A 27129-nucleotide genomic window follows, 5' to 3' on the forward strand; every position below is an offset into this window, starting at 1 on the left:
CCCCTTACACACACACACTTACAGGGTTTAGGTGAGAAGGGCAGTAGAGGTATTCGCCCCCCCCCACCCAATCGTTCAACAGGGGAACGACATAATATAAAGATCGGTTAAAATATCTATAACAAGTTTTAATCATGTAGATATTTAATTGATTCTGTTAGCAAGCTGTGATTTCTACAAATAAATTGGGGTCGGCAGAGGGGGGGGGCGATCGCCCCTACCGCTCCCCCCCCCCTGGATCCGCCAGTGATACAAATTAGGCTAAATATTATCTGACGAGGAATATATAGTTGGAAAATTGTTTAGTGTTAGTCGAATGATCCAATGTCCTATCACTTTTTCTTTCAAACGACTTCAAATATGAAATAAGCTGACTGAACATGTTAAGAAAACCAAAAGACTTAGTACCATTGAATACGGTAACTATTAAATCTAGATTTACACATAAATGGAAATAGGGCGTAAGATATTTATCATATGCATTTATTAGTTTACACGGTACAAGTAGAAAGGTAAACAAATATTGAAAGAGGTGACATCAAACATTGGTATTGTGTTATAGATATCAGTTCAGTAAGGAACAAAACAAAAAACTTGTCTATCTTATCTTATATAATACAGACGTTACTTCAAAAAGAAGATGATTACGTCCTACGTCTAGGAATGGAGAGGAGTGGAGAAAGACGATCAACTAATCTTGTGTGGTGCCTCAACAGACTATAACATTGGTGAAGGTGAAGTGTTTTTTTTTTAATTGATAACATCATATCTTATAAATTACAGACGTTACTTTAAGAGTAGATAATTACGTCCTTAAACAAAATGACTTCATGTGCACAGTCCTTTCTAATGTCTGAAGCTTTAAAAAGTAAAGTTCCCTTTCAGATCTTGCAATCTATAGGGCAGATTCTTTGGCCAATGGTTAACGAGCAGGGTATCATGTGACCATCACAACAACAAACCTCCTTACTTTCCCAACTAAAGTCAGGTACCTATTAGACTTGGGTGGACTCAAGAGCGCCCTAAAAATCACAAAATTAAAAAACCCAGTCTTCACCACAGGTTCAGAAGCCAAGAACTTAACCACTCAGCCACCACACCCTGTTAAGCTTTAAGACAATGAAATAATTGAAAATGTTTCACCTAAACAATGAAACAAATAATAAATGAATTTTATATCTCAGATATTTTTGTGTTTGTTTCTGTAACAAAGTTGTTGTTTTTTAATATAAGGATTTATAACATTACTATTTAACTGATGTTGGACAATTGATTCAAAAAGAGGGCTGCTAGAAATATCTTTGAAACCTAATTCAATATAACAAGTCATGAATTTTCTCCTTTTCTCAAAGTCTCTGAAAGTTAATTAACTATTATTTCTATTAGTTCAAATACTAACAATATTTTTAAAAAGTGAGAAAGTATTTTATTTTATTTAAAATATTTGATTTATTAGACTTGTTACAAACATTGTAGAGAAAAAAGTTAAACAGCTAAAAAAAAATAGCAATTTTGTATAAATAAATTATACATAAAAATCAGATCAAAAAGCAATTGCAATAAGTCACTGAAATTTAATTATTATTTTTTTTACCAGTATTGCAAAAAGCTTTTGTGGGAATTCTTTATTGAAAATGTGAGCAAACATCAGAAAAGTGTTATCAATAGTTTATTTGCAATAGATAACAATGATAGTCCCTGTAATATAGACCTATTCTAACTGAACACCAATACTTTGTTTAAAACTAACACTGAGCTTAACTGAATACTAGTCTATGTGCCTTTATGTGGTACAAATAAAGTACACAGATAGAAACACATCCACCCTGAAGTCAAAACTGGAATATGATTACAAGGCAAGTGGAAACATTTCTTTTTATTAAAACTTAATTTGATTTTTATTGAGTTTTAAAACAACACAAAAATCAAGAGACAACAAAATCTAAAAAGAAATCCCAGTGCCCCCCCCCCCTCTACCTTCCCAAAGTGCACTTGGAAACATGTCTTAGGAAACTTTTTTTTAACATTATTCATTTACATATATCATAAATAAATAAATATATATATATATATATATATATATATATATAATATATATATGTTCATATAGAGTAGATGCAGAAGACTTAATTTGAATAAACAAACATGTACAACTTTGCATATTTTTTAGTGTGAAGTGTATGGACCTGTGTGGTAAAAACAGCAAGATGGTATAATAGTATCATACAGTTCATTAACAACTGTGGACTATATAAATAATTTAAAGTTTAAGCATATTTCTCAGCAATCAAGCATGATATAAACAGATGGCATATATATATATATATATATATATATATATATATATATATATATATATATATATATATATATATATATATATATATATACCTGTAAACAATTTTTTTCAATCTCATGGTGGGTGTAGGGTGTACATGTGTGTGTATGCTAGGTTTTTATAATAATATGTATAAACTGAAATATCTTTTGAGAGTACAAAAAATCTCATAAGTGTAAAGGAAATCAAAGATTTTTTTTTAAAATTCTATTTATGTTGATGAAATATCATCATGGTCAAAACATTGTAACCTTCAATGATGTACATTATATACTACAGAGAATATCTCCAGAAAAACAATACACGAGTTCTGTGGTTATTAATGTGTTAATGTCATAATTTATATAAATGAGAGATTTGAACTATTTTAAGTCCCTGGTTATCCTGAGTGACACATTCAAATTTTTCATGCTCCAGAGACCATTGGAAAGGTGCTTAGTATATAGTTCAATTTATAACTTTCCCTGGAAAGATCTTTATAAATATATGAATTCCTGGTAACTAAAACGGAATTAGAGAACAAGCAATGCAGTGAAGTGGAGCTTATTCTAATACATTTGACGCTTTTATTTACATACAAGTTCATAATATTTAATAATTTTCTTTGGTGGTTGCAGGAATTGATTGCACAAGTGAAAAAAAAAGCTTTTATTATAAGCAAATAACAGACATAATTACTTCAATAGAATATTTGATCAAACAAAGCACAGAACTTTTTTTAGGCTATAACTCAACATTATCAAGAAGTTAATAAAGAAGAGTTTTCTTTTCCTTTTTTTCTAATTCTTTTCTCTAAGGCGCGCGCAAAGCTAAAAGTAGTTCTCCTTAAGAAACATGAGCTACCGTCAGTGTATTTAACCTCAAAATCCTCCCAACAGAGAGTACTTGAAGGGTTATTTGTACTTCAGCTGAAGGACTGCTGCTCTACAAACAAATGAAAGTGTTATGTAGTACTAGTAGCCGAGTCCAAAAATCATCAGAATATAGTAACACTGTCTTCATTGAATGTCCTCTTGACAGTAGTGGCCTGACTGTTGCCAGATGTTGTAGCAGCAGCTTCTTTATCAGTGGCAAACTCTTTATACTTGTAGGTGTAGGCAGCAGGGAGATAACCCAAGAAAAATACCACCATCAAACCCCCAAAAACAAAAAATACATACTCTGCTTTGCCATCATTGATATCATCTGGAAACCAGGGGTCTGTAGGAACATAAGTCAATGATATAAAAAGTAATACTAGTTGAGTTGAACATTGTCATCAAAATAAGAAAGATGGTTAGATAATTCAAAACATGCAGTTCAATACAAACAAGGTGGAATGGGGTAATGCAGGCTGCTGATACTAAAATGGAACAATTATATTTTGATGAAACACTGATTTCAGGCTTTACATATTTATACTTAGGGCTTGGTTTAACAAAGGAAAGTAAGGACATGTCTTTTGATGGTCATCATCCTCTTCATAGCAGCAAGTTTCATCTTTATAGATTTGTAGTAATGTCTAGTAACTTTAAAAGAGCAAAAATGGAGTGAATTTCTAAAATAAGAATCTAGGATCTGATGGTCTGAATTTATTGCATTACTTTAACAACTGTATCTCATTGAACCATGACTTTTGTGTGTGTACTACTTCCTTCCAAAATCTGTGCACGGTCTCAATTAGATTTTTTTCTCTACAACTTAAACTTAATTAAACCAACACATTAAAAATGAAAGACAAAAAAAACACACACACACAAACAATGTTTCTATATTGATATATTTAAGATAAGATTGATAGATACTGTGTGAGAATGGGAAGATAAGGTCAAGAATATTTTTAAAAGCTGAAATCTTAAGTTTGCAGTAATTATATTATTATAATTACCATCTTTTGTAGTAGCTTCAATGATGGCTATGATGGCTGTACTGAGATAGTTGCCCACTCCTGCAGTGGCTAAATAAATTCCCATTATCAGACCCTGCATGGTGTTTGGTGCCTGAGTATAGGCAAATTCCAGACCTGCCAATTAAAAACAAAACAAATTTCAAACACTACTGTATATGTAAACATTTATTTTGCACAAGAAAATAATTTAAATGTATGCTGCACAGATATTTTTCCTTTAAATATAACATGAATAGCCTAATCCAGTACCATTGTGTGATTTTTTTAATGCTTTATAAGACACTTTTAGTTCTATTAAAGAGCTGGTACAACTACAGTTTTAACTTGTGCTATAAGAGAATTGTGGTACTTGGTATTCCAACTGAATAAGTTGTTGGTCCAGTAAACCACTGGTTCAATTAACTAAATTAAAGTTATATTGTATTATATAAAGCTATTATTAATATTAATAGGTACAATAAATCTCTTAAGAACTTTTCTTTAAAGTGTGAATGTAAGAACCTGCTATGTTGGTAAAAGCTTCTCCTGCTCCAACAAGCATGAACTGAGGAACTTGAAGAAAGACTGACATATTGGAAGAATAAAATTTTTCATCTCCTACAACTTGATCAAAGCCAAACTGTTTCTTTCTCTCTATCTCTACCCAGCCAGCAATGAAAACGGAGCCAGCTGACAGTATCAAGCCAATACCTAAGGTATGAAAATAAAGATAATACAAAACTAAAATACATTATTTGTGTTTCATATTATTCTTAACTTGATGGATATATTTTAGTTGAATTGATGGATATATTTTACTTACATTAATGCATATATTTTACTTAAATTGATGGATGTATTTTACAAAATATAAAATTTTGTAGTAGGTTATATGTTTTAAATATTTGTTTCTATATTTTAGCATTTTCATTTATTTTGTATTTGTTTGACACACAATAATCCTAATGAAGATTTTACCTATTCTGTGCATATATTTTAAAGGACGCTCAATACGCTGAAAGCAAGGGTAGATAATTCTATCCAGTATAGGGATGGAAATAAGTACAGCAATAGTGTTGAAGACATTCAGCATGGCCACAGGAATTTGACCACCACCAACATTGAGATCCATTCTCTCACCTTGCAAGAAATAGGTTGACTGCATCTGTCATTGAAAGGAGCAAAAGAGCTTAAAATTTCATGTATACAAGTTTTTTGGCCAATTATAATATATAAAATTTTAGTTTTTGGTACTGAGGGCATTAGAATTTTTAAAACAATCTGGACTGTCAAAATAACAACTGTTTTATTACTTTTTAAACTATCAAAATTAACAATTTAGTTTATTTTGGAAAGATGCAGGATGTCTCCTGATTTTCAACAGGATTTTAAACAAATCTAGTTTTTAATATTAAAGGTAATTTAGAAGTCAGGGACAAGTCACCTTCTTTATCTTGAACTTGGCTTGGCTACCTATAAAGGGGGCTAGAGGTTTGACACCAGACTCAAGCAGAGTTGTGTTTACTGAGTGCCTAAGGCAGCACAGAAAACCTACTTTCAGATACACCCTCACCTCCCCGCTCATGCCCGTCCACAAATGAGATTGGACTATAGCGCTCTGAGCATGCTATAAGCCTGAAAGTAGCGCTATATAAAAGCCATAATTTAATTATTTAATTTATAATCACTCAGATAACATGTCTGCACTAACCTAATCAACAAACAGTAATGAGATTAAAACAAAGATCGCTAAATGTATAGCTCTTGAAGTGAAATTAAATAATAGCCTTCATGAAAAAAGTTGTTAAGTTATCACAGTTGTATTATATGATCATAGCTAGCTTATTTCGTTTTTCTTCTTCTTTATTCTCAAATAGAGCTTTCTAGATAACCGAATAACCATTTTTGCAAAAATTGATGACCTGCACAGTGATCTCCATTGGCTGATTTTGATATGTTATACTTAGATGAAATTAGAAAACTAGATTTTATTTAGCTGACAAAAGCTACTAAAAACATAAATCAAATTTAACATTATTACTAGCTCACCTGGGAGTATATAGCCCAAAACATAATAACAAAAAAGAATATCGGCAAGACACGGAGAACAGCAATCACACCATCAACAGTGACATCATCATAGCTGCCACCATACTGTTTCCGTGCTGAGTCAAAGGTCGATCTTTTACCATTGATCTCAGGTGACCTTCTCGAACAAGCCTGGTGGCAAATTTTGAAGGAGGTGATCAAAACACTACCTTTAAAAAAAATATTTTAGTTAGAAGTGTTCGTTCTTAAACATAGTTTGTTCTATTTCCTATACAAATGAGCCTTTACAATAAAAAGAAATATTTTGAGGGGTTATCTTTTGATATGCAAAAATTTACAGTAAGAGTTTTTAGAATGCTACATTTTGATATTATACTATTTATCTTATAATAATGTTGACACTTATTAAATGTAGCCAATGATACTGTCTTGGAAATATCTAAAAGAAATAAACTACAGAAATTTAACTTTTTTGGGGAGTCACAGGTCCTAAGTTTCCATTTTAGCAAACATTTAAATTAATTAGACCAAGACTAATGAGTAAATAGGAAACATGGTGGCTGAGTGGTAAAGTAGTTGGCTTCCAAACTGGTGGCCCTGGGTTCGAATCCTAGAGATTTTTTATTTCTGGATCTTTAGGGCACCTCTGAGTCCAACCCAGCTCTAATAAGAAAGATGGTTAGGGAAAAGTAAAGGCAGTTGGCCACAGAAACCAATGACCTTTACATCATCTGCCTTAGAGATCGCCAGGTCTGAAAAGGGAGCTTAGTGATTAAATGGGATTACAATTATATTATTAAATACTAATTTTAGACAAGGACATCCAAAGAAAATATGACTGCAGATGGTAAAAGAATAGAAAAGCCTGTCTATTGATATCTTAAGGACAGATGCTGAACAGGAAAAGTGAAGGTTGACCAGTACGATGAAAATCAAGGAACAGATGAGTTGAGAATTGAAGTTGGTTTATAGATTTATTTTTGAATTACAAAAAATTTATATCAAGTAAAGACATGAAAAAAAAAAAAGAAAACATGTTTTATATATGAAGTAGTTTTGAATCTATATTAAATATTTTGAATACCTTGTCTAGGCTTATAAATGTAAAAAGATCTGGCCACATTGAGGAGTATAAGAGCAATTATCATGGATATCAAAGGAATAACATATCCCCAAGTGAAGCTGACATTCTGCTGAACATAAGCAACAGCTGAGAAAGCTATCAAACCACCAGCATTTACAAACCAGTAGAACCTGAAAGATAACATTATAAAACAGTTTAAACTCTAATAAGCATTCAACTTTAAAATTAAAAAAAAAAAAGGTTATTCTTTATGTGATTTTTTTGTTCATTAAAAGACCTTAGATATTCTCCCAATCATGGTATTAACATTATTAATATAATAACATATAAAAATACTTAAATGGTCGCTATCTTCTTTAGCTAATGTTTGGTGAAATGAGGCAGCAACTGCTCAGTCATCTAGGTCAGATTCTTCTCAAACAGCAATGTCTTCAATCTTCAGCACCTACTGTCTCATACAAAAACAAAGGAAATGGTCCTAACAGAGCTTCTCTATACCAATGAATGAACCCTACTTGCTTTCACTGACCATTAGCTCCAGCTCACTTCAATGAATTTGCATATGCTCCCGCTTTTTTGGTCTAACAATAAACCTTGGAAAAACAGAAATCATGTTTCAGAAGTAACCCAATAAAATCTACTCACAGTGAATAGACACCACTTAACATGGTGGATCACTTCACATTCCTGGGAAGCACAGTATCAAATGACGCATCACTTTTAAGGGAAGTTGATAAGCACCTGAATAAAGCCAGCTTTTGGACACCTCCAAATGAGAGTGTGGCAGAATAAATTGCTCCACATACCTACAAAAATCAGTGTCTACCAAGCAGTGGTTGTCTCAACCCTTCTTTATGGATCTGATACATGGATACTATACAGAAAGAAACTAAGATTTCTTGAATGCTTTCACCAAAAGATGTCTGTGTTTCATCATATCATGGACATATGTTGGCAAGACTGCACTACAAATAGCAATATTCTCACAAATATGAGCATGGACACTAGAGGGACTGCTTATAGTTCAACAGCAGGGCATGTATTCCACATAAGGGACAACCATTATGCCAAAGGCAACCATTCTGGTCAGCTGAAAAGCATAGGAGAGGTGTCCCTCCAGAAACACTTTAAAGACCATGTTAGGCACCAACTTGCTTTAACTGACATAGAAGAGAGCACAATAGCAGGTGGCTTCAAAACAAGACTGATGAAGATTTCTTACAAGAGCCACTTGATACACATTTGAGACCAGAAGACAGAAGAAAATCCATTGCCGCGGACAGAGGTAGATGGCAAAAAAAAACAACCTAAATCGGCCACTACTTAAAAAATATTATGTCTGCTGTGTTGGTTGCAGCTGGGACTGCATAGCCACCTGAAATACTGCATTCCTCATTAATCTTCTTACTCAAAAAATAACCTTATTAGTATTCTGTTTACTAGTTCCAAAAGTATTAGGTTGTGAACTAACCAGTTGAAGTACACTTGGACAGCCTGGGTGCCAAGATCCTGTACCTGCTGTGCCCCAAATAATCCTACATTGGCTTTGATGCCCCCAGTTCCTAGAGCCACAAGTGACAAGCCAACAATATAAAAAATGCGTAAAGTTTCCTGAAATATACAGACACAAAGTTTTAACAGAGCATTCCAGTCTTGAAAAAATCGGTTCAAGGAATACATTTTAATTATTGAGATTCAGTTGATCAGCTAGCAATGAAGAGTTAACACTAGAGATAAGAGACATAGCACACTGTGAGGACTAGAAACATGAGAAGTGCAAGTGTCAATGTCAAAAAAAGAGAGAGAGTGATATGTATTGTTGTAGAATATATAAATTAGAGAGTACTGGTAACGTAGGAAGTTAATAGTAGGTGTCCACTAGTAGAGAGATTCATTCACTGTCATGGTAATATGATACAGGTGGGTGATTGTGAGACAAGAATAATTGGAACCTCTCAATGTGCTAAAGGATTTATGTTTTGTAGCTGTCCCTTTGTTAACTGAACAGGTAAAGAAAAAAAAAAGTTCCCCTTTCAGACCTTGTGGTCTATAGGGCAGATGATGTAAAGGTCATCTGTTTCTGTGGCCTATGGTTAATGAGGGTGTCATGTGTCCAGCACAATGCCAACCACCTTTACTTTTCCAGAACTAATGTCAGGTACCCATTAGAGCTAGGTGGACTCAAAATTTAAAAAAAAAGTTTTCACCAGGATTCGTGACCCTCCGGTTTGGAAGCCAAGCGCCTTACCACTCAGCCACTGTGCCTGTTAATGTATGTGGTAGCAAAAATGTTTGCACATTTAGGGATTGCCATTGCCAAGTGTTCTACTTTATTCATTTAGTAGAGAGAGTTGGAGACTAAAGAATGACCTTTATTGTAGAAATGTACTTGCATTAAATAAACATCGAAACTTCTACAAAATTAAAAACTTCTTAAACATTGATGTCTCTGATGGCAGTATTTTTCCTGGATTTTCTCCTGCTGCACGTCATATACAATAATATTAACAGCAAAATGCTACAAAAATATGTAGGCTACTTACTACATCTGGGTTTATATTAGTCTCATTAAACAAGGTCTCATAATTTACTGCTGAACACACAATTAAAAACAACCCTGTAGGAGCAATAATAAAAATAAATTATCAGTTGAATCAAATATGTTTGAAACATGTTAAAAAATGTCACTGAATTCATCTGAATTGTAATTAATCCTTTCAAATTTTTAAAATACTGTCTTTATATGTTCTGCTCTTGCTGTATAAATGTACAGAAAAAAATGGTGACTAATTTGTTTGTCCAGATTTTTATCCCTGTACAACATCTCACCATGAATAAACGTGCATGGTAAGGCATTTGAAAAAAAATTATTTAAACTAATTCATATATCTCTTTATATAGTCAAAAATAGGAAAATAGGATAATTCTATTTAAGTATCTATAACTAGTCATTAAACAAAAAGCTTTTCATAATGCTACAGAAAAAATGTTACTAATTTAGGAAATTTTCAACAACATATAAAAAAGGGTGTACTAACCACAAAGGTAGATAAGTCCAGATGCAAATATCACATTGAATCTGTTGGACCAGGCATCAGCAATGAAACCTCCAATGATGGGAATAATATAAACTGAACCTAAACATTAAAGAGACACAGAGTTATAGCCACACTTGTGTTAGGATATAATAAAACATTTAAAAGAAAAATAACAGCTGGCTCGCCATTTTTGGGGTATTTCTTTAACTAAAGAAAAGGTGCTTGTTATTAGTGATAGTAAGCTTCAATGGCCAGGAAAGTTCATTAGCACTTTGATATATTCAGCTCTTTTCATTTATCATGTAATTTAGCACACTGGTGATCTTAAACAGCATGAGTTATGTCTTAAAATGTTTCCAAAGGATCCATTTAGCAAACAGATAGTGTTAAACAACATGAGTTTCATCTTATGTTTGTGAAAAAACAGTTCAGTTTTTTGATGATGTAGCTGCTGCCAACTTTGTAATCCCCTGTTGGTTGCAGGGGAAAGTTGAAATCCTCAAACTGGTTCACTGTCCAAAAAATTCCATTCATATTGTTGTATCTCTGTCCCTGTGAGAGAAACATTTATGCCTTGGACTAAAGCTTGGTTCCCTCTGCCTGCAGTAGAACAAAAGGGATCATCACCCAGTACAGGCCAGCAAGGAAGAGAAACAGCAGATGTGCACTGTGGAGTTGTCAGAAGGTCTATGAAACAATGGACGATTAGTTCCTGCAGTGTAGAAGACATTCCTGGTGAGTTACGAGAGTAACAATTCCTAAGGCAACTATAGAGCAACATAGATCTGTGAACCCATGTCAGTGGCAATAGAGACAGCATCAGTGAACTGTGTGAGCAAGAACTAGAGACCAAGATTGATGTTTATTATGTTTGTTGCATGCTATCATTCACAGTATTCATTATAAACATTCATCATCTAACAGAGTTACCTCCCTTAAAATACAACACTATGTTCACTAAAGGATGTTTTCATAAATCAGTCTATGACAAGTAAGCAGAGAAATGGTGACAAAAGCTAACTCCAGTTTGCAAACACAAATTATTATTTTTTTTGTAAGATGCCCTCCATGGAAAATTAGAAAATTTTATTTAATTCAAATAGCAGCTTAATATTTGGTATATAGTCATATATACCAAATAGTTTAATGCAAACATATGTTTTAGATTACTTATATGATGTGTAAAAGCATCTTCCAAGCATGTTTGTAAAATGTTTTACATGTTTCTGATTTTCTTTCAGAGTTGAGATAATCTACTTCCTAGTCCAAACTTCCTGCAGAATGACAGGGGGCAGGGTATGAATGTGGAACTAACGAGATGACCAAATGAAAGTCCAGCATGCATACCACACAACCAGGCAGTCATACAGCATGGTGATTGTATCATACACTTCAGACACCTAGGCACTCACTGTTGTTACCAGTCATTGACTTGTAGCACCAAACTGCTGGTAGACAACTAAACCATAGTAATGTATCTTAAATAATAAAACTTTTAAAAAACTTGAATTACTTCCTTTTGTGAACAAACTAAATAAAACTTTATTGATAATATAAACAGAATCAACGCATGGTAAAATTAAATAAATGTAGTAGACTTTAGTAATAATATCTTCAACAAAATCTTACTCACTACAATGACACAACCTTTCAGCCTGGCGTTCTGGGGTCATCTCTCTCTAAGACCAAGTGCCAACAATGACATCTATGTCGAATCATTCACAACCAATCCCTCACCTCTTCCCACTGCCACCATATAAACACATATACACACATTGCATAACACTCACTAATCTGTAGATTAATAATATTTTTAAAAAGGGTAAATATTTTGAAGCACAAGCTTTGGATATTTATTTTGATGTTACCTGAAAAGATAAGGCTAACATTTGTAGCATCATTGCTGGTGAAGTCCAAAATGCTAGTACAGAAAAGAACTAAATTGGCATTGACTCCATAAAAGGCCAATCTTTCACATAGCTCCACAAACAGGATACATAAGACTATAGCCAACTTCTGTGGGCTGAAAATGGGGACCTAAATAGGAAAGGAATAAAATTATATATATATATATATATATATATATATATATATATATATATATATATATTTAAACAACTTTATAATAATTATACAAATGTAATTAATTATAAAAATAATAATAATAATAATATATTTCATTTTTATCAGTAATATAATAAAATTGCAACAATATTAAATTATTGAGTAGAAACAAAGGTATTTGGTAGCTGCAATCATTAATTCTAATTATCAGAGAAATAGGTTACAGATTTTTAAAAATGTCTGTAGTTCAAATTCTAGTAGACATACAGGGATTGTAACTCAGGTTTGTAGACCTGGCCCAAAGATTTTTAGTTTCAAATGGATACTTGACCAAAACAGCTGGAGCTAAAGCATTCAAACAAGATGCTACATTCTGCAGTATTGACTTTGTGAAGTGATTACTAAATAAGTAAAAAAAATATATTTAAGTCAATTCAATGACTACAGGAGACATTTCTTTCTATTTTTTTTTTACTTACTTCATCTAAACTATAAAGCCAATTTTATCTTCCCATTTCCCTTACTCTGTTAAACCAATGAGGCATCACACAAGATCTGTTGAGTGTCTTTCTCCATTCCATTGACAGTAGTTAGCAGGACATCATGGGGTCCAATCACTGTATTAATCCTGTTTCTAATTCCATTAGTGATGCGGTCTCATAATTGCATGTAGAGTAATGAGGGATAGATTCTTGCCCATCTCCCTCAATGCCTAACCACATTCTACTACTTCCAATTAGCTGGTCAGCCTTGGTCTTGAACATGTGGTAGTTAAAGTCCATCTTAGGACTCTTATGCCCTGGCCAGTGACCTGGCTTTGAAGGCTTTTCTGCCCAGTGGTGCCATGTTAGCACCACCCCCTCACATGGTTTAGTCTGCCAGCTGAAGCGTTTTTTCCAGGGCATGGCACAGGAGCCACATGTGTGAAATTTAAGGGTAAAAGAAAGGGGGGGTGACCAGTCAGGCCATTCAAACAAAGGTGCAGCAAGCCGAACCATTAAAGTTTCTACCCCTTTGTAGTGCCTACTATCCCCTAAACCTAATCTAGGTGTCAGTAAAGGTAATAAGTCTTCATTCTCTGGCTTAACAATGTACATTTCACAGAAAGGAATATTAATGGAGCTCGCTCTAAAAAATCTAGTAAATCTTTTAAAAACAAACAACAACAAAAAAGTATCAGAGTTACCCATTAAGATTCATTTTATTTGTATTTTGATAGAGAATGCTTGAAAATATGCTGAATGCAGCTGCTAACTTACTTTTGGTTCATACTTCAAGTGGATTTTCCCAATCTTTTCTTTATATGTATCATCATCATCATCACTTATAGTCAGAGAATTTCTAAAAGTGTTTCTGTTCAGCAGAGGTGATCTCTCCTGATCCACATCTGCTCGCAACATTTTATCACACTGGTTGACGCATCAGGAAAGCTGAATCTACTTGAAAACAATATATAACAAACAAAATAAAGTAACTCAGATATGATGGGATTCAATTTACATAGATTCAGTTACAGTTAAAGCACATTTATAAGCTTTTTAATTCGAAACTTTTTTTAAAAAAATTACTTTCCCAGTGTTTCTTGAGGCAGGAAAACACCAGATCATATAAACAGTGGCTAATAGGGTTACTTTAAAAAGCTAATGTTTTTTACGCTCACCTAATGCAGAAACTTCCACTCATATGTTGAGCAGATCTAAAAAGGTATGACATCTTAGTATCAGACACATTAATGCTCAGCTACACAAAGTACTGACTGGTCAATGAAAACGTTTTCATCAATTTTCTTAATTCTTGAACACAAAGGGTATACTTAACTCTCTAAAACTCTCTAAGTTCTTTAATGTTCAAGATAATGTCAGTATGTTAAATGTGCTTTGGTATAATTAATCCATACATTTCTTGGTGTTTCAGTCTAGCACTAAGACTGATTCTTGTTGTGTCATGTTTATCAATTTTTACAGCTAATTATGATTTTTTTGTGTTAAATTCTGGTTAAACTTAGGTGGTTTAATGGAAACTCTAGTTGAAAGAAAGTCATTAAATAAGTAGTCGACCTATTCATATTTATCAAAAAGAAATTAGTTTGTTTACACAGCATATGTTATATTTTAAAATTTAAATACAAGTTTAAATGATTTATACTCTTATTTATTCGCATAACCATCTATTAATTAATTATTTGAATACATGCTTAAAGGAGAATTAGAATAATGTTTGTATGTATAGTCTTAACTTCAATGCACTCATAAGAATTATAATATTATAATTAATTATATTTTTTAAAATTACAATAATAAGCTGCTTAAAATGGATAGGGTCCATTCTTTTTGTCTTTTCACACTGAGTAGTTCTTAAATACATAAAAGGTTATATATAGGCTACATATGTATATATATCCTCACTTTTTTTTCCTGCTAATTGTATTTATATATAAGTAGGCTTGTAGTGAAACAAGGAAAGAACTACTTTCATTCAAGTTTGTACATTATCAAATGAAGTATTTATTTTTTTTTTTTTAGAAAGTTCTAGAGATGACTGACAAATATTAAGGTTATAAAATAGTTTTTAAAAAACACAATTAAAGACTTAAAAGGTTATTTTTTTTAATAAGGTTAAAAAGTACCTTTTTATATTTTATGTTAGCAAATTCAATGATTAGCAGGATATTTTTTCAAAGTCTCTTTTGAGTCTTTTAGATTACATGTATCCATCATGAATATTCAGTTTAGATCACAATCCAAGAAATTACTAACAGCACTAGTAACTTTTTTTAAAACAACCAAAACTTATGTTCATTATTTAACCATAATAATTGTTATCAGCTGATGACAGTAGTATCACATACTGGGCCTATGTACTGTCATGATGTGAACCATGACACAGCAGTTCATTTTGAATCACAGCTTTCAAGCTTAAACCCAAACACTTGTGTGTGGAAACATTTTTATTTGTAGCTGTATGTGGTAAAACTTGCAGTGATAGGAACCCCCTCCCTTCCCCTGTTTTAAACAACTATAAAGAGTAAATGTGTTTGGAAATCCAAACATGCTTGAGTTTTGGAATACTTCAAAAGTATGAGCTACACTTCTGTTTGTTTACTGATTATTTAATATTATACAGGAGAAACTGTTTATTAAACATGAAGTCCACCAAAATATGCTTGAAAAGCAATTGAGAGAAAGCTGCTGAATCTCTGCTGAGTTCCTAAGCAAGACTCAAATATTCTCAAATCCAGAAATTTACCAGGACTTAAACCCAGATGTTTTTGTGACGATCACACTTGCCGGGAATTATATTATCAAACTTGACAATTCAATGAAGTGAAGAAAGAAACATCTCTCTGTATTTTCTTAAAACTTCTTTAATAATAATACTTCAACTTTCACATAAAATGACTTCTCAATTCAGTAACAACTTGACTTGATACTTCTTAAATAAAACTTAAAGATACATGAAACTTCGCTTCAGATAATATTACTTCAACTAATAAAACTTTAATTAAATGGACCTGCTAATATCACAAAACTTAACTAAACCTTTACTAAGAAAGGACTTAAGCGATAACTAAGCGAGGACCCCGTCTAACTGAATTTTCCTTAATTTATACCTTTTTTAATAGTACATTCCAGAATCATGGAAACTTCTCCCCTAATTATTTTAGTAACTTTGACCTTCTAGAAGCTGACATGTGCTATTTTTTTTCCCTTAACCTTTCTTTGATTGGATACCTAAAATTAATGTGTTTACGCTGGACACTTGCACTGGTTTGACCTCGCTTCTAGAAACTGGTCGAAATAGGTCACAGACTCAACTCGTGACAGTTTCCTAGCAGCAATGCTTACAAGCACTAAAGTCATTTAATAATAAGCACTACTGGTATCCATGATGTCTGGCAATTTCAGAATTATAAATGCATGCTTCCATTTTAGACATTGAAGTCAAATTGTTCCTACATATGGCCAGCACAATTAACTCACTGTCCTAGCCCAATAGCTGTTTGGTATCCATCTGAGTTTAGCTTATACATGAACTATTAAAGAATTTTACCAAGTGTCTAGCTCAAAGCATCTAGGTCGAGAGGTCAAGTGCGCTTGTACTTGGCTTGGCTACCTAGAAAGGGGCTCGAGGTTCGACACCCAACTTGGGCAGAGTTGTGTTTACTGAGCCCCTAAAGCAGCACAGAAAACCAACTCCTAGATACTCTCCCCCACCCCCTCCCCACAAATGAGATTGGACCAAAAGAGCTCTGAGCATGCTATAATTGTTCATCCATATTGTTTTTGTAAAGTAGTTACGCTGAGGTTGTCAATTGTAGTCAAACTGAATTTCCATTTGATTGGATCAATAAAATTATCTTATCTTATCTTATAAGCATGAAAGTAGCACTATATAAAAGCTATAATAATAAAATATGTATATATATATATATAACCATATAACCAATTTTTTAGCAGATGTTCATCATTTGTTTCTTTTTCATCTTTTTTATGATTATCATTTAACTTAAACGTAAATATTATTTAACTTAAAAATAAATATTGGTTAAAAAGTGTTGTTGTTTTCTTCATAAGTATTAAGCTAAATTACCTTAGAAATTATGTTTTATTTGATACTGCCAAAAAGGAAATTTATGAACCAAAAAATCTGGCCTAGATGACCTTGCTTTGGTCAAAAATTGAACATTTTGTAGAATGGGTTATGGATTTTAAACAAATAGAACAACAAAATAATATGAAAATTTTATATTTTATAATAAATTTAAATATTTCAAACATATTACTTACACATATATATACATAACAAAATATATGTACAATTTGTTTTTTTCACAACAGTTAGCTTTTTTCAACATTCAAGAACTGATAGATTTTCACTAATTTTTCTGCTTTCTCTGCAGATAAATCCTCTTTTAATTTTGGCCAAGCAAGACCATAGGTGGAGAATATCCTTTCAAGAGAGCCAGTGCTTGCAGGACAAGAAATTAAACTTTGAATAAACTGATGGAAGCCAGCAGGCCAGTTCTCCTTTTTGGCTGTTTTCATCTCCATTATCTTCCACCATTTGATTGGTGTGAATTCCTTTATGAAAGAATCCATAAACATGGAGCTGGGAAAATATTCTGGATCTGCAATTCTATAAGACATATATCTGGCCAGCCATTCTGGATGGCTGTCAATTAGCCATTTTTCAGCTATATCATCCTGATAAGCTGTTAGCCTTCTTCCTCTGTATCTTGGGTCAAAAAAATTGGCAAGGTAATGGAATGGCTCAAGGGCTTCCTCCATTCTTCTTTTTATGGTGTCTCTGCAAGCTTCTAAATCAGGATTTTCTAGAAGGTCCATCCAGATTTCTACAGCTTGAGCAATGTTGGTAGAATCTGCTTGAATGAGATCCAGCGCTCTGAAGAGGCTAGCCATCTCTTTCAAGTTCTGGAATGCTACTTTGTATAAGGTAACATTATCCAGTAGTTTTGTCAGATCCTTAGGAACTTCTTGAAAATGTTCTGTAACAATATCTATGTAACAGGAATAGTTCTGAATGAAAGTGCTCAGACAGTCATACTGAGAGTGCCACCCAGAGCAAGGAGGCAACAGGGGCATGATCCCTTGCTTATCTCTCAGCCATCCTGTGAGCTGGGCATTAGAGAGAAAGAATTTATTCACATCCACTATATCCTGTATGGCTATTTTCGGAGATATATCTTCTCCAAGTAAGTTAATAAAATGCGCTGAGCAGCCATAGGTTAGAAGCTCAGGCAGGCCGGTTTTTTCATTTAAAAAGTGCATTGTTTTATTCATCCTTTTTTCACTATCTATACATACTGCAAACACTGTTTTGCCATATTTGTCGAGGCACAGTTGAATCGCAGATTCGAGAGACTCTGTGCAGTATTCAGATGTTTTTTTACCAGGAGGACAATCTGTTGCATTCAGTAAAAAGTCATACTGACCAGTGTGCATCCCAGTGGCTATGAAGGGATCATTTCTTAAATGTGACCATCCATACTGAAGTAGGGTAACACTGTTGTATTCTTGCAATTTCATTTTAGTGTTTGTGTCTATCTCCTCAGCAACAGTTTCAATCAAAGGACCACTTAAATTTGATGCCTCAGGGCCAGCATAGCCTGGTCTCAGGACTTCAATCATAGCTTTAAACTCTTTACTATTGGCTACATTAAATGGTATGTTGTTGGCATAAAAAAACTTTGCAACAAAAACATCTAGCTGCTTTTTCTGATGCTCTGTGGTTGCATTACTAAAATCTGCCAATTTCATTTTCTTCTTTTTAGGGGGCAGTTGCACCACGCTTGGAGAAGCACTTGTGCCTCCATAAATGGTTTCTAAAATCTCCATTTCTATAGGATTTGGTCCAGAAAAAGATTGCTTTTGATTGCATTTCTTTAAGTGAACTCGAATCCTTTCAATCTTTGCACTGACTGGTGTTTGACAATATTTACAAATGACTTTGCCAGTGTCAGGATCCTTGATCATCTCGGCCCACTCTGCTGCATTTTTTCTTCCACGCCCATATGATGTCTTTATTGACCCTGCAAGTGTAACACATTGATTAATAATACTATCAGGAATGACACAAAGAGCTCAAATGTAAATAACTACAGTGAAATTCTATTTAAATTAGGGGGTATACTAAATTCAACAAATCCAAATAATCATTCAAAAGTAAATAACCCAAATCAAAGATCTCATGAAATTCAAATAATTTGTTCTTACTTTTATATTTTAAAAAATTACAATATTTTTTAATGAGCTACAAGATTTAATTTCAATTTTGTGAAAAATAAAAAATAAAAAGTCTGAAAAAATTATTTTTATTTTATTATGTTTCCAGAATTAATATACCATTATTGTAGGAATGTTTTAAGTCTTGGTTTATAAGCCTGGTAAAAGATCTTATTAGTCCTCAGAAGACCTTATAACTATAACAGACAAACTTCTCTATGATTGATAACATTTGACAAAAGAGAAATATACAGAGAATGTAAAATAACAAAGGTTCAGAATTTCAAATTCTCTAATTATAGAAGGATATCCCAACTACAAATAGATAAAAATGCTTACAAAGTGAATTGCAAAGAGACTTCAACGATATACAGAAAGTCTATTAATAAAGGTTATTAAAATATGGATTCCAATAAACTGACCAACAACTGTGACCACATGTTCAACATCCTAGATCTATATATCTTTGCACTTTTGGGAAAATAGTAGGCTTACACCATTTATTAATTACCAATTAGTAATTATCTAAGTTATATAATTAGTTATGGACTTAAGGAAGGTAGGTTAATCAACTTTCAAATACTTTCTAGCTAAAAATTATGCCAGTTATATGTAATTATCTTTATATCTATCTTATATAATACAGACGTTACTTCAAAAAAGAAGATGATTTACGTCCTACGCATCATGCATCAAGTCATGCATGTTAACCAATGACTTTAATTCTGCCAAGTCACTGGTTTTCCTGACTGGCTTAGGCAATCCATTCCATGCTTTAATAGCACTAGGGAAGAAAGAGCCATTGTACAAATTTGTCCTAACATATGGAATAAGGAATGTGCCTTTACCTTTGTGTCTGGGTATTTTATTAGATTTTGTTATTGTATTTGAAGATTATGGTTCAGTGTTTTATGTGTAATTGCTACTTTACTTTTGAGTCTTCTCTACTGAAGGCTTTCTAAATTTAGTGATTTTACTAAAGGTGTTACTCTAGTCAAATGTGAATATTTGTTAGTTATGAATCTCACTGCTTTATTTGTGTCTGTTCCAGTTTCTTAATGTTTTCTTGAGTTGAAAGGGTCGCAAACAGAGGATGCATATTCTATTATTGGCAAAACAAAGGTTAAATAACATTTTATTTTTATGTTCTTATTCGATTTATAGAAATTTGTTTTAATAAACCCTAATGCTTTGTTTGATTTTTTGATATTTGCATCAATATGGGGATTCCATGATAGTTTTTCATTTATTATAAACACCTTTTGCGTTTTTAGTCTGTGTGGAATTAATTTGTTTTAGTTTTGTTACTCTTAATAACTGACATTTTTCTGGGTGGAAAGACATGCTCCAAATAATCTGACTTTTGTTCCTGAACTAATGTAATTTGGTAAATCATTAATATGTAAATTAAAAATAGTAGTGGACCTAAGACTGTTGCTTGAGGTACACCTGAGTTTACTGTTATTTGAGTGCTATCGGTGTTGATAGGGCTCCACAGCCACATGAGGAAGTGTGCTCTGAGATGAACTATAGTTGTTCTACAACTGAAGGAGGCCAATGAATATTATGCAATCATATGCAAATAATCTGACTTTTGTTCCTGAACTAATGCAATTTGGTAAATCATTTATGTAAATTAAAAATAGTAGTGGACTTAAGACTGTTGCTTGAGGTACACCTGAGTTTAATGTTATTTGAGTGTTATTGGTGTTGATTTAGAGCCATTTATTATTACAGTTTGTTCTCTCCCTATCAGAAAATCTTTAATCCACTGATGAAATGGACCATCAATGCCAAAATTATTTTTTTTTTAAGCAAACTATGGTGGTGAACTTTGTCAAAAGCCTTAGAAAAATCTATAAGATAGCATCTATTTGCCCACTAAATCTTTTGAAAAATCATCAATTAGTCCTATTAGTTGTGTTTCACATGAACTATATTTCGTAAAGCAATGTTGGTATGGAGTAAGGACATAATAATATAATGTTTGTCAAAGTCACACTAAGTGGTTTATGATGTTGCTACATACTATAATATATATATATATATGTATTCTAGGATTTTACATGTGATGCTGGTACTGTTAGTGATACTGGTCTGCAGTTTCCTGGGTCTGATTTTTCTCCTTTTTTTTAAATAATGGGGGTGTGTGATGTTAGCTTCTTCCCAGTCCCTTTGTCTAAGTTATAGTAGATTCAGTAGATATATGGGTGGTGATTTCTAGATCTATATTAATATTATATCTAGCTCTACTAGATTTCTCTAGATCTAGATTTCATCTTCTTGCCTTCTACCTTCTTATTCTTAAAAACTAAAAAAGTTATGTTTGGTAATTTAAGTAAATCTATTTGTTATATAACTCTTATTCTTATGTTATATGTGAATATTATCAATATTGACAATATAGGAGTGTAAGTCTAAGTGGGCCTACTATTAAATTAAATACCTTCTGAAACTACTGAAAGTTATTATTTATTATTTTTTTAACCAGATTACCAGATCTACTATATTACTATTATTAGTAGTATATTTATATTATAAATATTATAATTATATTTGTATAGATTCTAGATCTACTAACGAATAGATTTAATAGATATGCTGATATATCTAGAATCTAGATATATTTGGGGTTTATTCTGTAGTATATAGATCTAGATCTATCTAGATTAATTTAGACCTTAGACTTAGAGCCTTAGACGCCTTAGATGATAGATCTAATAAACTTAATAAAGTAATAGTTAATAAACTTAATAGATTTAAATAGATAGATTAGATTAATAGATCTAGAATCTAGATCTATATATCTACTAATCTAATTTGAGGCTTTTTCAGTAGTATAATATATAGATCTAGAATTAATCTAGAATCTAGATCTATCTTTATCTAATCTAGATATAGATTTTAGATTCTAGATTAATTTAGATGATAGATCTAACTATATATATAAGAATAATAATAGGATTAAAGATCTATAGATCTAGTCCTAGATGACTTCTATTAGATCATAAAGTATAAATTGTAGTATTATATTGTCAGACTTATCTAGATCTAGAGTCTAGACCTACACATCTAGTCATTGCCTAGCTTTACTTTTAGCTACCCACTTTTTTTACTCGGTTAACTCAGGCTTAGGTCAACACAACCTTAATTAAACCCACACGACTCGGTCACAGCTAACCACGGGAAGTCATAGCTAGAGTAGAGAACTAAACAATACCGTGTACGCATATATGATATTTCGATATTTCTACTAGACTAGATCTAAGTTAAATACAATTAAAAATATTAAGATAACAATCTAACATAGATCTACTAACCTTGATCAAAAACTGTGCCCTGTGTTTTGATATTTTCATTAATCATTTTGTCGAATGAAATTCGGTTACATCTAAAATTATTAAGTCGACTTTGAAGACCAAAACAATAGTGGAAAAGAAATACCCGAAAAAAAGCCCCACAAAAAACCCACTTGGCCGGGTTTTTGGGCAACAGGGAGGCTTCTTCATTATGTTTAATTTAATCACTGTTAGCCTGTTGAAATTTAAGAATGTTCAACGTATATATTTATAGAGTAAATTTCCTAAATAGTACTTTAAAATATTATTGTAAGTAAAAATAGAGTAGATCTAGTTGAATTTACTTAAAGCATTTGAGAAAGATTCTCTGAATTTTAGTTAAACTTTATAGCAGTTTATGACGATATACGTAATAATACGTATCATTTTACACTAATACAACATAAGAATTTTAACTTACTAACTGGCATGTAGACCTACAACATATTATTAACATAATTTCAGTATGCCAACACTTGATAACCTAGTGTGGAGTCTCGGTTATAGGTGAAATTTTGTCAAAAATTTAAATAAAGAATAGATTTACATTATTGAATAATTCGAATATCTGCAACAATATGTAGATCTATTAGACGTATGAGGGAGAAATGCAAATAACCCACTTACTTAAAGTCTGTTATATCATGCAATAAACACATTACATTACACATTATAATAGACTTATAGGCGGGGTATAGTTACATAAATAGGTTACCACGGTCAGCAAACCACGAAGTGATCGGCGAGGGGTACAGTGTCAATTATACTATTTATATAGGCTATGTTTTCTGCTAAGGGGGTCAAAGTTTTTTGTTTGTTTGTTTTTTTCAGTTCCTGGTTTGATTTCAAATAAATAAACCTCTATTTTTGCTATTTTGGAATAACGGGGGAATGTACTAGCAGGAAAAAAACACACATCCCATTAAACAATAATGACCCTAGGGTTAAATTAACAGTGGTATTTATAATGTCGTTGTGTCTTTAATAAAATTTATATAAAAAAAAAAACAACGGATTTATAATATTAAAATACAGTGCAAATAGCCCGCTACGTCAGATTTTATTGTCCATTGTAAAAAAAAATTAGAATGCCTCCCTGGGGCATAGGGGTTGTGCGATCGCCGATAGGCTAGCAACCTGTCCATGAAAAAAAAAATACTGTTACAGAAACCATAGCAAAAAGACACTAAACATAAAGTCAGAGGCGAGAGTAGAGCTCCACAAAATGGACTTTGGGAACTGTACAGGAGATATTCGAACGAAACAGGCCGACCACTCTACTTGAACCGATGAAAAAAAAAAAGCAATTCCATTTTCAAAAGGCATCTTTTAACGTGAGAACATAGTATGTCGTGCTTTACTGGAACCATGTATAGATGTGCACAAGTTGCCAAGGAAATGGCCAACTATAAACTACAGAGGATCTAATTCAGCCAAAGGAATCCAATGGACTTTCACACAAAAGTTGGATGATCTGAAATTCGCAGATGACATAGCCTTAAATTTTATCACAGACTAAAAATAAACCACCAAAAAAAAAAACTACTTAAAGTAAACATAACAAACAAAATGGAGACATAGACATGGATTCTCAAACCATAGACCAAGTAGATAGTTTCATATAGGCCTACCTTGGGAGTTTTATCATGTGGAACGGATGAAGATATTAAACGTCATATAAAGCTAGCCCGTCAGACATTTACACACCTAAAACTAACCAGGAAATCTCTAACAAGACTAAAATAAGAATCCTTAACTCCAATGTCAACGCGGGCCTACTGTATGGTTCTGAAACATGGAGAACAATTGAAGCAACAACAACACAAGAATAGACCTTCATCAACAGATGTCTTAGAAATATCTTTAAAATACACTGGTATGACAAAATAGAAAACACCAGACTGTGGAAGATGGGTGGACAGATAATTAATAGAAGTGCAGATCTTAGAGAGAAAGTGGAGCAAAGAAAAGATACCTCAGAGCTGGACAGGCCTTAGATTGAAACCCAAGGGGGAAAGACGCAGAGGAAAGACGCGGGAGTACAGAAAGCTGGGAATCCATTGAACGAAAAAGATGGGTGGACAGAGAAATAATAGAGGTGCAGATCTTAGAGAGAAAGTAGAGATTGATTGGTCACACTCTTAGTAAAGATACCAACAACAGGGCTAGACAGACCTTGGAGTGAAACCCCCAGGGTACAAGACACAGAGGAAGACCAAGAGAACATGAAAGAGCTGCTGGCAGTAGCGGCCTTAAGGGGTGGCAAGTGGAGCAACCGCTCCAGGCCCCGCGCCTAAAGGGGGCCCCTCGATAGGGGATTCACTTGTCACCGTCAGGTTCGAAAACCAGACCAGTTCTCATAAACTACAACCTGTTGCTCAATATTACTGGGCATTTATATGATACCAATTACCTTTTAAGCTCTTAACACGACATTTTTAGTTTCGAAATACTGTTCAGTTTCGATTAAGACATCATCTTATGACCTGTACATTGTAAGCTGTAAACTGTAAACATTGTAAACTGTTTAACAGTTCACCTTGGCGTAAAAAAAAAACCGACAAAAAAAAAAACACAAAAAAAAAAAAAAACAAATAAACACACAAAAAAGCGCATTTCGTGGGAGAACAGAGAAACAGCCAGTTTTTAGGCTTGGTTGAGATATCGGTACTTGACAAAATTGACATAACCATGCAAGAAATTCGACGAATTAAAACGACCAGTACCTCGGATATAGGATTTAAAATGAACTTATGGATCTGATGGCATATTTTCCCGTCATCCTTGATTGATGTTAGCCACAAAGAGCAGATGTCTTTTACAAAGCATTTTGTGGACTTATCAGATTCAAAAGTTAAGCAAGAGAACATTTCGAGTTTATGTAGTTTAAAGGCCAATAGTACAGTAATTACGTAAGATAGTTTGTTTATTAACAAAAGGCCTTCAGTGTTAGTGGCGGACGCTCCCGTTAGCCTGACTTGGTACAATATATCTAGTCTACGCAGCGCAGGGCCCCGCATTTGACATTCGCCCAGGGCCCCGCGCACTGCTAAGGCCGCCTCTGGCTGCTGGGAAGCCATTAGACCCTAGGCCTAAATTAACATTGGTAATAATGTCATTGTGTCTTTAATAAAAGTCAAATAAGGATTTATAAAATACAGTAAAACACGTCAGATTTTTTTAGTCCCAAGTAAAAGAAAAAAAAATGCCTTCGATCCTGACCTTTGCGCGTAGCTCACCCTTTTTTTTTCAAGCGCATCACATTGAGAAACGCTGATCTATGTAAACTTCGACACCTTTTAAAGTTGCTTAAACTTTTGGTCAACCACAGTAAATTTAAATAAAAGTAAAGTAGGCCTATACTTTTCAGACTTTGCTATGATGTAAAGGTCATATGTTTCTGTAGCTCACGGTTAACGAGGATGTCATGTGGCCAGCACAACGATCAACCCCTTATTTCCCCCCCCCACCACCAACTAATGTGACATGTCCATATGAGTTAGGTAGACTCGATGGCCTCCTAAAAACCCCGAAATTCAAAATCCAGGTTTTCACCGGGATTCTGACCTAATTTAAGCTATGGGGCAGATGATTTTAAGGTCATCTGTTTCTATGGCCAACAGTTAACGAGCAAGTCGTAACGTGGCCAGCCCAACGACCAACCGGGGGTTAGAGTTGTGTTGACTCATGGGCGCCCTAAAAATCCCGAAATTCAAAATCCCAGTCTTCACTGACATTTGAACCCAGGACCACGCAGGTTCGAAAGCCAAGCGGTTAACCACTCAACCAACGCGCCCCATGACCTTGTGAGATGGGCAGTTAAATAATGAAACATGATGCAGAGGAAACTTCAGAGATCACGAGCATAAAAGAAATGTCAACCTGTTGAGTCGTTACTGCTAAGTTTTCATTTACAAGCCACAAAGAGTTATAGGATCATGCCACCATGATATTGTTATAGAAAATTGTTTACAGATGCTATGCTTCAAAGAAGCCTTCCATAGCCTAAAGACATAGCCTATCAATTATGTATTCAATATGAGATTTGGCTTTTTTATAAATAATTATTATTACATTTTATCATCAAGTTTTATAAACATTTTCACTGGCTCACAGCATGCCTGTTATTTCTCACATTGTCACAGAGTGTTCAGAGCAGAGGCGGTCTTAGAACAGAGTATTTGTACGGTGGGGTGATTGTGACAAAGTATTCTCTTTAACGCGCCACCTCACCCCTCGCCGCCTCTGTTCAGAGAAGCGGTCATTCTCGAAGTTGCGATTGATCAAAAATTATTTAATAAGTTCTAATTTGGCTTCACTTTGAGTTTGATCTTTCCACTGAGCGAGAAACAACCAAATGTTAAGTATAGGAAGAAACTAAAATGCAAAAGGCACCATTGGGTTAAATAAAGTTAATTAAAGTTACTCCAATCAAATGATATACTAAATATGTTAACCATTTAATTCCTACATCTTTAAAAGCCTTCGACAGGAGTTATGACTGAAAGCTCTATGCTAAAAGTAAACGGGGCCCTGACAGGCGCGGTGCCCAATTTGGAGTCTGTCGGCCTAATCGGTCTATTAGCTAAGGCCGGCCCTGCTAGAAGC

The 27129-nt window shown here is 33.5% G+C and overlaps 2 protein-coding genes across 7 annotated transcripts; both read right to left on the reverse strand.

Annotated features, from left to right (window-relative positions):
- Window positions 1–1403: 1403 nt before the first annotated feature.
- Window positions 1404–13840, reverse strand: LOC106056270 (solute carrier family 15 member 4-like). Its single transcript, XM_056019460.1, has 11 exons — window positions 13700–13840; window positions 12245–12413; window positions 10377–10475; window positions 9882–9955; window positions 8810–8949; window positions 7339–7508; window positions 6255–6463; window positions 5184–5370; window positions 4728–4916; window positions 4206–4340; window positions 1404–3538 (listed from the first exon to the last, which is right to left on the reverse strand). The coding sequence occupies exons 1-11, from the start codon at window positions 13838–13840 to the stop codon at window positions 3315–3317; spliced, it is 1737 nt and encodes a 578-aa protein (XP_055875435.1). The 3' UTR covers window positions 1404–3314.
- LOC106056269 (uncharacterized) lies at window positions 13740–23083 on the reverse strand. Of its 6 annotated transcripts, XM_056019456.1 has the most exons (4): window positions 22943–23083; window positions 22504–22717; window positions 17228–18990; window positions 13740–13876 (listed from the first exon to the last, which is right to left on the reverse strand). In XM_056019456.1, the coding sequence occupies exons 2-3, from the start codon at window positions 22547–22549 to the stop codon at window positions 17279–17281; spliced, it is 1758 nt and encodes a 585-aa protein (XP_055875431.1). In that variant the 5' UTR covers window positions 22550–22717; window positions 22943–23083; the 3' UTR covers window positions 13740–13876; window positions 17228–17278. The 6 variants fall into 6 exon arrangements, with proteins under 6 accessions (XP_055875431.1, XP_055875432.1, XP_013068374.2 ...); XM_056019457.1 differs by lacking the exon at window positions 22504–22717 and having other exon boundaries at window positions 22943–23048; XM_013212920.2 differs by lacking the exons at window positions 22504–22717; window positions 22943–23083 and adding an exon at window positions 22291–22376.
- Between the last annotated feature and the right edge of the window lie 4046 nt (window positions 23084–27129).

The sequence above is a fragment of the Biomphalaria glabrata genome, chromosome 2, assembly GCF_947242115.1.
Source record: "Biomphalaria glabrata chromosome 2, xgBioGlab47.1, whole genome shotgun sequence".
Lineage (NCBI taxonomy): Eukaryota > Metazoa > Mollusca > Gastropoda > Planorbidae > Biomphalaria > Biomphalaria glabrata.